Source organism: Lemur catta, chromosome 13, assembly GCF_020740605.2.
Source record: "Lemur catta isolate mLemCat1 chromosome 13, mLemCat1.pri, whole genome shotgun sequence".
NCBI classification, from domain to species: domain Eukaryota; kingdom Metazoa; phylum Chordata; class Mammalia; order Primates; family Lemuridae; genus Lemur; species Lemur catta.
Window position 1 is genome coordinate 14,057,788 of NC_059140.1, and position 16,738 is coordinate 14,074,525.

At 39.6% G+C, this 16,738-nt stretch overlaps 1 protein-coding gene across 1 annotated transcript in view; it reads right to left on the reverse strand.

Moving 5' to 3' along the window:
• MYO16 (myosin XVI) overlaps positions 1-16,738 on the reverse strand; it is a 476,542-nt gene that overhangs the window by 85,043 nt on the left and 374,761 nt on the right. Inside the window, exon 27 of the mRNA XM_045567153.1 lies at positions 11,875-11,977. Coding sequence (XP_045423109.1) covers positions 11,875-11,977 — 103 coding nt within the window. The remainder of the gene's footprint in view (positions 1-11,874; positions 11,978-16,738) is intronic.

Sequence of the window (16,738 nt, forward strand, 5' to 3'; positions counted from 1 at the left end):
GTCACTAATGTACCTTGTATATTTCTCTATATTATAGAAAATTCCTGGTTCTGTCATCATTTGAATAATTTGTTTGATTATTCTACTTAACTGTGAGATATTTATGGGCTAGAATAACACTGAAAAGAATAAAGGTCATAATTCACAAAGGTTAAGGTGAAAGATACGAAAGGAAATGGATTACTAAAATGGAGAAGGCAGAATTCCAAAAAGTAAAAATAAAAAAGATTTTAATAGATGCTAGTTGTAATATGAGCTCAGGTATCTAAAAAATGCATTCGTCTAAAATAATGAAATCTTAAACATTTCTCATTAAACTATTTGATGTATTCATTTTATAAAAATACATCTAGTGTGATTAAAGAAACAAAGATGTTAAATGTTCTGTTTCCAGTGTCACCACCTCTGTCATAGAATTACTGCAGACCAAAATCTAGACCTTAACTCATCCTCTGTTCTTGTCCTACTTTTTTACTCACCTTGCACACTGCCTCTGATTTATTAATCTTCAAGAAACTGCAATAGTTCTGTGTTGCCCACAAGCTAAAATGGTTACTTTTGGGTTTAACATTCAAAGCCCTCCACAATGTGACCTTTATTAATCTCTGAAGAGCCAACCCTTTTTACTCCTCTAAAAGGGATGTTATTTACTGTTAAGTTCCCACACACTCCTGGGTAGCAGAAAATCAATGTGAACCTTCATTCCTTCATTACGTACTGTCAGGGGCGCACACCATTGTTATGCACCGAGTTCTTACTGATATTACTACTGTCGTCAATGTTGGATCGGACATTATCCCGTTATTTCCATGTACACAATCATTGGAATGTTTCATTAACATAGATTGTATTTTAATGGGAAGTGTTTTGTTGTGAATGCCAGTTTCTTTGCTGCAATGAAAATGCTTTATTTTCATTATTAGTGATAAAAAATAATCTTTAAAATGTTTAATTTCCTTTACTCTAAAAACATTAGCACTATTCTAGTAAATACTTCCAGCTTAAAGACAGGATATGTGATATCATCGTTGCATTAAAAATAGTTATCTTCTTTCACTATAATATTAATATTAGCATTCCAGAAAAATGCCCTGGTATCTTCTCAAGTTCCTAGCAATATAAATCTGTTCCCACTTTAAAACAAAATAGCTTTATTGATGATGACATGAACAATACTGTCTTTCTTTTATGTGTTCTGATGTCTACACGGTTTTCCCATCAGACTTGTTTTCCTCCCTGCTGGTCTGAGAATGGCACTGTGTTCCTTTAAAATAATGTTCTTTCTATTTTTACCATGCAAAAATGTTTCTATGCCTACTAGGTCATCTCTCAAAAAAGAAACATGCCCCTAAACCCCAACATTCCCACATGGGTGCCATGAATGGTCCTTTGCCTGCAATTCATTCATTCTTGGTTCTATATGATTTTCTCATGGCACTCAGGTGCACTATACTTATATTTTCCGGATTTTTCCTGTCTCACATTTATTCACCCATTATCCTTCCATCTGTCTGCTCTGTATATCTATTCACTCATCACTCATTCATTCATTCATCCATTCATAATTCAAATGTTTGCCAAGGGCCTTCGTCACCCAGCACTGGGCCACGCTCTGCTACCACAGGATGAACAGACTATGATCTATCCTTTCAAGGAGCTCAATAAAGGAACCATTTGACTAAAATTCATCCTCTCCAGGCTGAATTCACATGTTTCCTCCATGTGGTTCTTTGATTCACTAAATTTCTAAGAATGACCATTACTTTTTTGTGTGTGGATATTTTACTATTAATATCTCAACATTTTACATTTTCATGCTTGCTTTGAAAAACGATGAAATAGAGATATTCTAACGTTCAGCCTGGCTCCGAATGTCTGAATGTACTTTTAAACATCCTCAAAGGATAAATTTATACTAAAATACAAGTTCTCTTTGTTATAAATAGACTATTCTTGGAAGTTTAACTTCAACACAGAAAAGATAATTACAGCCACACACATCTAATAGAGTACTGTATCTTCTGGTATTTCAAGAAGGTGGTTTGGCTTGAATTACATATAATTATAGTTTAAGAAAAATTAATTATTCTCACCTAGAACAGTATGACCTGCACGGCAGGCAGTGAAGAATAAAAACTACTATTTTGAGCTTAGTATTGAATTACTCACTATGTGATCCTATATATTATTTCATTATGAAAATCATATCAATATGGTCAAGAGTACTTAAAAAAAAAATTCCTTCTCCTAAAGAGACCCATCGTGAAAAACAAACCAACGCCACACTCAAACAAGGCTGATCAGCTTCAAAATCACAGAAAAGTACAGTGGATAAGTTAATATAGTCATTTAACGAGCATACTTAATCTATCTTTTTAATAAAATGGCCTAAATAATGCCAATAATTCCTTGCCCCATGGAATGTGCATGTTATAAACGATTAACAGCACACAGACATAACCACGGCCTTTGTGTGCACTGGGCCATGAATGTACGCTTACGTGGGGGACCTTCTTCCACCCCCCTCTGCCAAGGTACTGGCATTTATGTATTTTGTTGTTTGCTTTTCTTCTAAAAATATGAATACTCATGGCCCTCTATCCTTGGCGTCTGACCTTATATTGTTCGTCCTTAAGAATATTTTTAGATATTCAAATACACTCGCACTGCTTTCCTATTTTTCCAAATACTTGTCGTGTGGAGCGCTGGTGTTTGCTTTGAGGCTCACATTTAATTTTGTGAACTATCTTCTGCTTTCATCCCCTAAGGGGCCGAGTCTTTTTCATCCTCTAGAGCTCCACACATATTTTCTGCAGCAAATTCATACTTGTTAAGAAGAGCTTGAGTATGTTCCTGACCTACATTAATAGTTTGGTTTTAAAATAGATTCCACTCCTTCAAGTCCATAGAACTTAGTAAGCTCATTGGCTGAAGGCCACGTGAGGTCCCCTCCCTCCCGTCCCTCATCACTTCCTTCTTCATCCTGCCACCATCACTCTTTCTTGCCAGGATGCTGGGTTCCTCTGCTAACTGGCTGCCCGGCTCTATTCTTGCTCCCTAATGACACTTTCTTTCAACATTTAAAACATGAGATCATGTCACTACCCTCTGTCAAACTCCCAATAGCTTCACGTTGAACTTAAAATAGAACGCTGCACTTTGACACAGGTAAGGCCCGCTGGATCCACCCTGGTAAACTTTAGTCAGTCACACGTTCTCAGTGTGCTGATCCTGATCCTGCCCCTGACCAATGAACATGGTGCTCTCTTTTCTTTCTTTTCTTTTTTTTTTTGAGACAGGGTCTTGCTCCGTTGCCCAGGCTAGAGTGCCGTGGCGTCAGCCTAGCTCACAGCAACCTCAAACTCCTGGGCTCAAGCAATCCTCTTGCCTCAGCCTCCCAAATAGCTGGGACTACAGGCATGTGCCACCATGCCTGGCTAATTTTTCTATATATATTTTTTAGCTGTCCATATAATTTCTTTCTATTTTTAGTAGAGACAGGGTCTTGCTCTTTGCTCAGGCTGGTCTCGAACTCCTGACCTTGAGCTGTTGTCCCACCTCAGCCTCCCAGAGTGCTAGGATTATAGGCATGAGCCACACCCGGCCAGATGGTTCTTGACAGAAAAAAAACCTTAGCCAGTACAAGGCTATTTTTGGCATTTAATAGATGCTCAATAAATGCTTGTCAAATGACAAACTAATCTGGAAACTAGGGAAACTTACATTGATATATGAGACGGAATGGTTTAGGCATAAGCACAAACACCATTCTCTTTGCGGTAGTGCGGGCCACGTATTATTCGTGAGGATTGAACTTTGAAGGGTTATAAGCCATTGTCACAGGAAAGATATTTTTGACTCCCCAGAACTAAAAGCTTTAGTAATTCTCTCACTCATTTTTTTTTTTTCTGACCGAGGCAATAATGAAGAAATAAATATTAAGAAATGCTGCTCTGTGGCCCATTATGTGCGGTTCTCAGCTGGTTCTCAGGGAGCGGGACACCCTGCCCTCCTCTCGTTTCTCCCAGGCTGTCTTCACCTCGAGGTCTCAGCACACTCTGGTTCCTTCTCACCCTTGGGATCCAAGCCCAAAGGTGACCCTCTTGGAAATGCCCCACATGTCCGCTGCCCTGTCTAAATTAGGGCCTCTCTGATTGGGTTTGCTACCACAGTGTCCTTGTTGCAATTATTTCTTACTTCACAGTTGACTGTTTCTCCCCCACTCACCGGTGAGCCACCCCAGATCCCTTTCATAATTGCAGGAATGTAAAAGTTGCTCAGTAAATGCTTTCTGAATCAACCGCTCAATAAACCCAGAGTATAGCAAGTTAGGTTGATTTCTAAGTGATGGAAGTTGCATTAGGCTTAGGCATTGTCAGTTTTAATTGGCAATTATTAAATGCCAGACATCTGTAAGATATTACTCTTCATTTCACATAATGAAGCTGAGTGAAAAGATATGACATTACTTTAAAGGCAGAAATGATCACACATGTCACCAAACTTGATTGCAGATGCCTTCATTTCCAAAGAGAAAATGTGGTAATAAGTAGGGGGTTCATTGGTTCATTCATTCATTTATTCATTCAACAAATAATAGTTGACTACTTACTACATGCCAGAGCCTGTAGAAAATATAATAGTGAAATACATACATACACGTGAAAATGTATAATAAACAGAGACATGATATCTGTTCTCATGAAGTTCAGAGTGAAAAGTGAGAAAGACACACTAAGAATCAAACATATGTAATATTATTTTTAAAAAATTAGTGAATAAATAAATACTTGGAGTAGTCATCTCTAGGTAGTTCTATTCTGGGTAGTTCGTATTTTCTCCTTTAATTTTCTCTATTTTTAAAATTTCTTATTAAGAATACATGCTATTATAGCAAAAACATGTTAATATATTTCTATGATGTGTGCGCATGTGTGTAAATGTTTAGTACAAAGGAAAAAAGAGAATATATGTATATATATGAATGCCTAGTTATAATACACATTGTTTTAGCAGATACTCTTAGACCCTTAATGTTTATTTCCAAATTTATAATTCCAGAGAAAGAGAAGGAATATAAGAGAATCATTTTATAGGCTATTTTCTAGCTTGTACTTATAGTTGATTTATGTAGTGTTCTTTGAATAATAAAACAAAAGTTATAAACCATTAACTTATTGTACCAAAAAGAGCCAAGGGCCCTAATACAATTGTCTTGTATTAGAAGGTGTAAAAAATAGTGAAATGTGGTTAAAACTTTAACAGTTTCTTGCTCTTATTTTTATTATCTTTTCTCTACTGTATTACTGTAGACTAATGAAATAATAAACCCTCCATCCATTTTAATGCTATGATAAAATGTTAATGTTGCAATTCTCAGCACTGTAAGAGCAAACCTTTCAAAGATTATAAGTTAATTTAGTTTATTATTTTCAAACTATGACTTGATTCAAACTATTTGGATAACAAAATCTAGGCTATTCTGTGAAAACTGCATGAAAAGATGACAATAAAGAAAATAATGATTGTAAAATATCTTTTTTGTTAGTGCATAAACACAAATAGAAAAAGTATATTTCATTAAAATTGGGGGTTTGTGTTTTTTTGTGAATGCTCTTTGTTATTTCTTTCAGAATAATCTCTCTCTCTCTCTCTCTCTCACACACACACACACACACACACACACACGCACACACACACACACACATACATGCATACACACACGGTAGAGTGAGTGTCAGATCATGTGGGTAGCTGGGATGAAGTGGAAGTTCTGTTTCTTACTGTATATACTTTCCGTATAATCCTGAGTAAGTCTCCAGAAGCCTCCCCGTGTCTGACTCCTCATCCTTGAGATACTAGGTGTTATGCTATCTTTGAGGTCATAATCTAAACTTCTCCTTCTACAACGCCCAGTAACAGACACACAAGCGCCTGCCTCCAAGGGGCTCTATGGGACCCTCTTCTTTGCCTGACCACGTAACTCCCTACCCCGCAGTTCCAGACATCTGCTTGAAACATCAATTAAAAGCATCACTGCGAAAGCTTTTCTAAATGGGGGCAAACCCATTCATTCCCCGTCCTGACTGTCCCTGCGCTCTGCAAGTGCCTGTGTTCTAAGCCGCACCCCTGGCGTCGCATGAACCCGCTCTGACAGATTTGTTTCTCCATTCGTCATCCCTCCAGATGGCGTTCAAATGAATATAGCATTCAAATAACTACACAGAAGAAATCATCCTATAACCAGTTGATGCATACAAAATGTGTGAAAATCAGATTATACCACTTATTTTTCCAGTTAGAATTAGTTTCAAAGGTTTTCATTTTGCAAAAATTACATTACATGCAAAACAAGTATGTTCCACATGGGCCTAAATGCTGGCCAGTTACTGTTTTGTGGCTTGGGGCAATTCAGGCAGAAAGTGTTGCATTAAATGTACAGAGTTCCAGAGGGATTGTTTTCCAAGTTACCTTAAAATAGCCCTGAATCAAAAATGCATATGTTAGATAAATAAAATACCTGAATAATAGTACTAATAAAACAAATAGCAGGTGGTTAATAACTAGTAGCTTAACTTAACTTGTTCTCAAACTATGACTTAATTCAAACTATTTGGATTTTTTCCGCAAATGAAGTAATCCATGAACTCTTTGTTTCATAAAGAAAAATATATCCGGTGAGACAGAAAAGAGCACTAGAAATTAGTCATGTAGGTTCTATTTAAATCATTTCAAAAATCTTCCATTCCTTTTTGTGAACAAGTTATATAAATTCTATCTTGCAAATAAGGACACAACTCTGACAAGTCCACCATATTTTTTAAATATGTCATTTAATTGTAAACACAAACAAGAAACCACCAAGAAGGATTTCCTCCTAGCCACTACTAAATCTTGATTTTCTTCACTGTTCTTCAAAATAAAACTGCATTAAGTAAAAGCAGCAAGTTTGAGTATGTTAAGGGAATAGTAACATGAATGTTACTAAAACTTATAGTGACCAGTTCCAATTATGTGAAAAGGGCTGAAGATTCCTTTGGGAAGTACAGGCTAGTGGTGTAAAAAGAAGCAAAAGAAATTATGTATGGGGAAGCAAAAATGCTTTGGAGCAAAACACAGTGTGATTTAAGTTGTTTTACAAATCCTTAAAAGAATTATGGCCGGGCGCAGTGGCTCGTAACTAGCATTCTGAGAGGCCGAGGCAGGCAGATTGTTTGAGCTGAGGAGTTCGAGACCAGCCTGAGCAAGAGCGAGACCCCGTCTCTACTAAAGATAGAAAGAAATTATATGGACAGCTAAAAATATATATAGAAAAATTAGCTGGGCATGGTGGCGCATGCCTGTAGTCCCAGCTACTCGGGAGGCTGAGGCAGGAGGATCACTTGAGCCCAGGAGTTTGAGGTTGCTGTGAGCTGGGCTGATGCCACCGCACTCACTCTAGCCCGGGCAACAGAGTGAGACTCTGTCTCAAAAAAAAAAAAAAAAAAAAGAATTAATTTGACCCTATACAATATTTTATACTTAAACTGTATTTATGTAGTGATTACAAATTTTAAAAATCATTTTTAATTCTAGAAGTAATGCATTAATGCATGCATCTTATAAACATAGACATAAGCTAAAATTCCACTTAGACCTTATTTCAAAACAATTCCCTAGATATAGCTAGTTATGTTTTTGTTGTGAATTATACTAGATTTTTAAAATTCTTGTATGTTTATGCATCCACATAAGGCATATAGTATTGTTTGCTAGTTTCTTATTTACAAAGATTCATTTCTTGGTCCAGCATATAGACACGGAGTGGCTATCCTATATCTCTCTCTGTCTCCTGTGGTAGAGGTAGAGCACAGGGTAGAGCAGTAAACTCAACAGACACAAAGCCCTTCTCTGGGGGCTTCCATGCTAGCAGAAGAGAGGCAATCGCATTAGGCTGAAGATCGCAATCTGAGGCTCAAGAGAAGGTCCCAGGTACTATGGGGAAGAGTAAAACAGAGAAGAGGATGAGAAGGGAATGTAGTACTGGGGTAGAGATGGGATGTTAAATCTGGTCCTTAGGGAGTGCCTTGCTGAGAATTGGCATGTGAGCAAAGCCCTGCGTACCGCAAACTTGGTGCATGTGCCAAAAGAGTGCAATCAAACTGTTTTCAAACCGCCCCTGCTCAAGTAGTAATTGAAGCAGTTGCACTCTGACCAGTACCACTCATGGATTACCTCCCACTCCTGTGATTTCCTCTCCATGGCCTGAGTCTTAGTGAGGTCTTGACTCTCAGAACTAGAATTGACATTAAACACTCCCTGGCAATCTCCACTCGATTCCAGTTCTTCTCTAATTTCTCCTCCTTTCCTTTCTCCTTCTCCTTCTCCTCTTCCTCCAAGATGTAGTTGGGAATGAGAGTACGAATGCACCGCACTATTTAAGGGTCACTGGCTGACAGTTGGAGTGAAAAAGATTCTGACCAGAGTCAACTTGTGATGGGAAGTCATCCCCTTGTCATTTCTTCATTTCTTGGGTGAATTATAAATACACAAAAAAGACACTCCCTCCAAGGAGCAGTCTGCTCAGACTAATAAAGGAATATGTAAGTGCCTTTGATCAAAGCTTGCACTGTGATGCATAATCTATCCCTTTCAAGTTCTGCAATCTGAACAAAATGACTTTAGATAGTTGTACTGAAAGATATAGATCGAGTTAAATGCAGTGGAAAGAACATGGCATAGGAAAAGGTAGACGCTGGTCTCAGCAAAGTTGCCTTGCCACTAAGACTAAATATTAACTGCACCTAATATTTTGATCAGTACACTGATCTCTAAGACTAGGGCTCTCTCTGAGGTTCAATTTCCTCATATCTAAAATGAGGTCATTGCTGCACACTCTGCCTACTTTCCTTTCCTCCATAGGTTGTTATTAGCCTCAAATTAAATAAATAAAAAAGTATTAGTAGTTGTAACACACTCTCGGGATGAGAGGAATTATTATTTATTAAATATTAAAAATTCCAGTGCCTCATATACTGACTCCAAACCCATGACTGCCTAAAGACTAAACAGTGTGCACCCACTGGTATACAAAACTAACAGCACTGCAGCTCTGACGTCCCTATCCTCATCCCAAATAGAGGAAACCCTGATTTGCAGCTTACTGAATTGCTACAATGTACAACAGTATGAGAATCACAGAGTCAGAATCCCACACTGATGATTCAAAGCTTTCTTTGTCTGATTAAAGTCAAGGGGGAATGGCAAAATCTACAAGATCTCCAAGACCCATTAGAATGACAATGAAAGTATCATTTTTAGCTAATCATAATTGAATTTCCAGCTAACACTGTATGCAGGTTAACACAGCAAAATATGATTCCAATTTCTTCTATCCTCTAGCACTGCTTTTAAAAATATGGAAAGACATAATCATTCATTTCATGCCAACCATTCAGGACCAAAGGATGAACTCTACTCAATAAAAACACACATTGTAACTCTCTGCAATTTGCAAGTAATACTACAGATATACACACAACCCATCCATTACAACTTTGCTGTTGCTTTAGTCAAACAGCTTCTGATTTAATCGTCACATTGATTAACAACCCAGCATAGAGTTAATAGCAACTCTTTCTGTAACCATCAACACATTTCAAACAAATGCTTTGCTTTTGAAATTGAGGAGTCTAACTTTCCAGGTCAGGAATAAGCGATTTTTTTTAACAAAACCTTTTTTTTCTTTTGCTGTCTGACTAGCATGAAAGTGGAGTATGAATACACTTTATTTCTATGAAGTCAATTATTTGTCTTGTAAAGTATATACTATGTTACATCTTGAAGCTGAAGAATAGCAATCTTCCATGCCTAGACAACACAGATATGCTCAGTGAATGAATACATTTATTTATCTCTCATTCTTTTGGTTTTGTATTTTCAGCTTCCTTCTGGGCAGTTAAAAAGTGAGGAGAAAGTGGACTAGTGTGATTAAACGGGAAAACTTTTCCATTTTTAAATTTAATTTTGATGCTCTTTTTCAAAGTCCCAGTGTACGTTTCAATTTATCGCTATTCTTGGCTACAATTTCAAGTATCCTAACACAAGCTCAGATATAGAAGAATTAATGGCTGGTAGCAGGTACTGATGTGTCTCTCAGCCTCCTCCCACATTGGTCCCCATATTTTACCCACTGATAGGCTATTGTGGTTTCTGCCAATCACTTTTTTAGTGAAAGAATAGAGTCCCTTGCTTTTTTCCACAACTCAAGATTCTTTCTCAATATGCAACATATATACATAAAATATTAAATATATATAGGAATATAATACATGTTCTCACCTGTGAGTATTCTTTAAAAGAAGAAAATACAAGAAAATCTTAGTGTTCTGTTATTCATGAACTACTACTATACAATGACTTATTTACAAATTCCAGCGATGATTCAGTTGGAATGACTTCAGTGACCTATAGACTTGAGAAATAATGCTATAAGTGAATCCCACGTCTATGTCCCTGACTCTAGAGTGGTTGGCTGACATCATTCTTGGTTAGTAATTCCTCCTTCCTTTTTTATCCAACCTTTTGGCACTGATGTGCATCCATGACAACTACAGACTGAGTAAGCTTCCTCCTTCAGACTGTTATTTAAAGTTCAACTTCCATTATTAGTTTAAAAAAAGGGAAGGAAAAAAGGTAACAAAGAAAAAGATTGGGTGGCACAGACAATTAAATCATTACTCATCAAAGCAAAAATTCTAGGTTCTTTGTTCTTTGTCACAGACAGATGAGTGTGCTAGCTAATGTCAACCCAGAGTTCTTTACTTGTTTTACCTAGATTGGGCCATTTTGGACACATTCAGCATTTCTGAACCATCTGCTCATCTCATTTCTGAAGCAGAGTCCTCATATCTGGCCTCATCAATTATCAGATATTTTTACTTGTGGATATCCTCCCTATCTGTTTTTTAAAATGAAATTTATGTCTGCTTTACAGTAATTGTTTTGTTTGACCAAAGCTATCAGCTACCATGGTCTTTGCCATCTAGCACTTCCAGTCGTTTCATAGCTAGACACTTCCAGTGATGCCTGGAGTCCTGGACTCCGTTGTTGCTCTAATATCACCTGCTCCAGTCAAATCTCTCCATTCTAAAATGAATCGAGGATGGTATTCTGATGTTGTTTATGGTATTAAACAATGTCTGGAGCTGTCCTCTCCCATTTCTGGTGGACGTTCCCCATGTTATTTTGTCTCCACTTATTTCCTTCTTCTGCAAGTCCATCTGACCCTCCCATCGAACCTTGGGCTCTGCCATTCAAACAGACCACAGACTGCAATGAAATGTTTCCAATTATGAAGCTCTTGCCACCAAATGAGGTTCAAAGGACAGTGACATTTTCACTGTGTGGTAGGTAAGAATCAGGGCAAAGTGAAACAGAAAAAAAAGGGGGCCTAAGTGAGACTGGAACAAGCCTTGGACGTCCAGGTCTAATAAGCACTTGTGAGATACCAGCTCTGAGCAAAGAAATCAATGCCAGTTCTTCACATTCTGCCTTCTCTGACTTTTACTGGTTTAGATAATTCAAAAAGCATTAGTGACAAGGTGTGAGTGCGACACCAGGGCAGTTGGAACCTGGAACCAGAGCTTCATGAGCTTCTGTCACAGCTGCAGAAGGGAGTCTCTTAGATTTCCTCTTGTGTTGGCTGCTAGATGCTAAAATCAGTAAATCGTAACGACTGACACGTTTCCAGGGAAGACACTTAATGTTGTGCCTTGCCAAACACATCAAAGGAATTTTGTTTATGCCAGGAAGGCTCTGGTGACTCCCGACAGTGACTCAGCTCACTTATTTAAAATCCTAAACTGGTATTTTTGTAGCTTGTAGGTCACCAACCTGCCAGCCTTGTAATTTACACTGCTGGAGAACAAGCCGACATCGCTCCTCTGCAGACTGTTCCTTCTTCTCGCACAGGGATGTAACAGCCAATGGCTTGTATCTGTGGAAAGCAGGAGGGATTGAGAGCAATGACTGGATTTGCCAAGCAAATGATCACGTTCAACAGGGCTGTCTTCATTACATGGTTTCTCAGAATCATTTCCACCTTACTTTATCCCAGAGAGCTCCCCCCAAACGCTCTCCATTGTGCATTTGCCAGGCAGCTGTGAATAATCCTTATCTTCTATAAGGAAAATGATTTTTACAATGAATCACATGTATTTTTCAATCTTTTAATTTATGTTTAGCATTGTCATGAAATCATTTAAACCATTTAACCAAAGAAAACTTGAAGAGAATGAAAATTACTCTATTAGTTGTCATTTAAACATTTGATATGCTCTTTTAAAATATATGTTTAAGAAATTCAAGCATTCATCATTACCATTTGAGAATGAATCTACATGTAGTTAGAGTCCATAATAAAGGAATATCAAAACATCTAAAAAAATTTAAAAGTCTTATTTGAGAGATGGAGTAGCTTCCTCTCCATATATTAGGTATTGAATATTTTAAATGTTCTAATCTAGAGGGACATTTTTATTTTGGGAAGTACCTATGAGTAAACTGACTTCCATTCCCTCCCTGAAATTCATGGCTATCTACTAGTTTCTTATTGATTTTTCAAAAATGACTTTCAAAATTATATCACCCATTTAAAAAAATCTATGTAAAATTTCCTTTGCACTTACAGTATTTAGCCTGACATACAGGCAAGGCTGCACTGGGGGAGGTGGAGGAGGAGGAAAACAGAAGGAAATGAACAAAGATCTACGCAAGTGCATCCTGGTGCATTCTGTGTTTATGGTTCTCATGTTGTGTTGCTCTGTAAGCTGATGGAAACTCAATGCCAAAACCTAAATCACACAAGTTTTCTGTTATTTTCAGTGTAATACCTTAGTGTTTCATCTAAAGTTCACTGCAAATTTGGCATCTTCTAAAATGAGTGTTTTTCCCGTTTCCTTAGTGCAATTAAGGAAGGGAGTGTGTTGTCCACCCATCTTCGTTTACCACCTTCCCTCCCTGAGAGCAGTGAGAGAAGTGGACATGTCCTGTGGGAAGCCACACCAGAGTCTCTCTTTCTCTCACACACACCCCTTTATTTCTGCAAGTACTGTGGATAAATGAGGACCCAAAAATGGGGCAGTGCAACAGTGAGCGTGGGGCTGGTGTACAGGATCGACTGAGAAAATGCACCTGCTACGGACTGAATGCATGTGTCTCCCAACATCCTAAGCCCGGCTGCCATGGTGTTAGGAGGTAAGGCCTTTGAGAGGTGGCTAAGTCCTGAGTGTGGAGCCCTCACACATGGGATTAGTGCCCTCACAAGGTGCTGAAGAGGTCAGAGTTCTCCCCTTTGACCATATGAACACACTGCAAGAAAGCACCCTGCATGAACCAGGAAGCAGCCTCCTGCCAGACACTGAATTTTCTGACACCTCGATCTTGGACTTCCCACCCTGCAGCACTGTGAGAAATTTCTGTTGTTTATAAGCCACCTCATCTATGGTGATTTGTTATGGCACCTTGAACTGACCAAGAGAATATCTATTTAACTTTTCAGAAGACATTTCTTATTTCCTTTCTTAGATCCTTAGCATTCTCACTAAAAACTCAGTATATTATTTTTTCCTGAATTGAGAATCTTCATAATCTTGCTAGCCATGAGCCAGCCAAAATGAATTCATCAACGTCAGCAACTACCCTTCCTTCTCATAGACAGACTCTGGCTCGCGTAGCAAACTCAGGGTACAGGAGGGCATTAAAATAGCAAAAAGAGTGCGTAGCAGAGACTGAGCACTGAAATTGTAGAAACTGTAGCACCGAAAAGGATGTGAAAATCTTGTTTATCATTTTGAGCACACCAAAGAGATTTAAATGATTTGTGGATGACTATAGTTTCCAGTATTTCTTTTTTTTAGAGTTGACAAGAATGTGATTTCTTACATGCCAGGAACTGAAGTTGGTACCTATGTTTTTGCCCCCCGGGCATATTGTGGTTGTTGCAGAAGATAACGGGAAATTCATCAGCGTCTAGCAGAGCACAGGAAATGGGTAGCGTGGAGTCTGTGTGCAGCGTCAGGGACTGTGCACAGGGCAGTGTGCAGGACCACCCAGGGGGCTGAGGGCATCCCCTCAGGACTCTATCACGTGACATCAGTGTATCTTACAAGCAAACATGGATTACGTTTAATAACATTCACACGGTTAAAAGGTGACAAGCAATATCATCGTACAATGTGTTCAAACAGGAAAGAAGCTGGATCAGGAATCTAAAATCTGAGGTTCAGGTTCCAACTTTGTTATAAATTCACTGTGATACCCTTGGCAAGTCTCCTAGCAAGCAATTCTCTGCCCTCCCTCAGTAGTGCCTGTGTGTGTTTCTCGGGAAGAGACACAAATTCTATGCAGTAGTACAAGCTCCCACCCGTCCTCAGTGTGCACGAACTTCCCCAGGGTAAGGTGCTGTCTTGGTGCGTTTTATGGTGTCTACTGCATGGCCTCTGTATGGAGCAAATAGATGATGGGAAGCCCAGAAATGTGGCTGGGAAGTGAGAGGTGGGAAGTAACGTTTCCTGAGCCTTGAATGAGCAAAGGGCGGTTTTCATGTTACTTCACAGACTCCTCACTGTTGTAGGGGCCTGCGTGACAATCCGCTTAGACAGTGAGAAAGCTGGTGCTCACAGCAAGTCACTTGCTCAACTTCACAGAGATGGTCTCAAGGGTTGAATTGTGTCCTTCAAAAGATAAATGAATGTGACCTTATTTGGAAATAAGCTCTTTGTAGATGTGATTAATTTATGATAAGTTCATTGTTAGGATGGGCCCTAATCCGACGTGACTCATGTCCTTAAAAGAAGAGCTAAACGTGAAACACAGTGGAGCAGCAGGTGATGGCAGCAGAGGTTGCAGTGATGCAGTTGCAGGTAGAGGAGCATCACGCTCTGGTGGTCCCCAGCCGGAGCTGGAAGAGGAAAGGAAGGATTCTACCCAGATCTCAGAAGGCGCTTGGACCTGCTGACACCTCCCTTTGGGACTTCTAGCCTCCAGAACTGTGAGCGTGAATTTCTGTTCATCTAAGCTACCTCTTTCCAGTTTGCACTACTTTGTTACAGCAGCTCCAGGAGACCGATACAGATGGTAGCCGTGGCTGAGCTGGAATGTGAACCAAGATCATCTAACTCCAGAGCTATTCTCTCCATCACTATTGCCACCGTCTAGGTGACAACTCACAGCCCCTTGGCCCCAGAAGATTCCAGAGTGGAAAAGGAAGAGATTGTCCTTCTAAACTGAAAAGGTAAAACTGAACGGGAATCCTCCTCATATTGGACATGGAGAGGTAAGAATCCTTGCTTTGCTGGCCTTTGGGTGGCTGGAGGCTGCTCAACAGCAAACCAGAACTCATAATGGAATGTAGACTCATTCATGCCCTCAGGAAAATCAACGTCTTTCTACCATTTAGCCAGAGCCACACAATGGAATGAAATCACTCAAATTATCTTTTTATTCTGTCTGATAATTGTCTCATTCTGGAACTTTGTTAATTATAACTAAGAATTTAATTGATATAATTCAAGCATCTGACTATAGTATTAACAAGTCAGAACAAAAAGTCTTGTACTTGGTGCTTTTTTTTCTCATTTTATATTGTTCTTTTGACATGTAAAATGGTATAATTCTGACATTTCAACTGAAAAGAGAAAAACATCATCTTAGGGTGAGATACTCCATTTTAGTGTTATGTAAAAAAATATCTTGTCTTTTGAAATGTGAGTGTCACCTATAGGTAGTGTGCTGGTGTGGAAGAACATGACCACATTCTGTTGCTGAGCTCACACATGTTCTTCCAGCAACTTCAACCCGAGCCCATATGGGAATCACAAGTCCAGAGCAGTAAACAGGCCCTGAGCACAGAGCACTGGGAGGTGCATGTGTCAGCTGTGTGTCCCCATGCTCTCCCAGCATCACTTGTCCAAGACAGGTCACCTTAACCCACTGAAGACCCCTGTGTTTGGGCTTCCACCTGCTCTGTGTCTGAGATAAACCAACTGACTCTGAAAAGTAAACATGAACTTTTCCAGGTCTTCTTGCCTCCTCCTGGTTTGGGAAGGAGGGACAGCGGAGGTCTAGTTCCATGTCTGGGATCTGGGTCTCATGGCTCGTGAATTCAGGCTCAAGCAATTCACCAATAGTGACTGAGCACAAAATGTATGCTGGGGACTCTCCCGGGAGCTGGACACATAGCAGGGAACAAAGCAGCCAAAGCCCTTTATGCTGGAGAGAGAAAGAGCAAAAAGTAAACAAGGAAGTGTGTCCAATATGGAGCGAGATGGAGAAAGATAAAGCAGGAAAGCTCTTACTTTGAGCAGACACCTGCCAGAGTAGAAGGAAGCTGTGGCCTCTCTGGGAAACAGGAATCCAAGCTGGGGGGCCAGCAGGTCCCGAGACCTGAGTGGGGGTAGTGCACACCTGTTCTGGGAACGTCAAGGAAGCAGTTGTGGCTGGAGAGGAGGAAGTGAGGAGGAAGATGTAGACGTGTTCAGAAGGGTAAACACAGTGGGGTGAGGATTCGGATGCTGCAGGTGACTGCAAAGACGTTGGCTTTGACTCTGATCCCTGAGTAATGAGGTTTGAGCAGGGGAGCCCTATCACTTGACTTTAAAAGCACCACTGAGGCTGCCAGGCTGAGGGGTCTGTCATGGGGCAAGGTGTTCCCAGTCCAGGTGAGAAGCATTGGGCCAGACTGCGGCAGTAGAGTGGG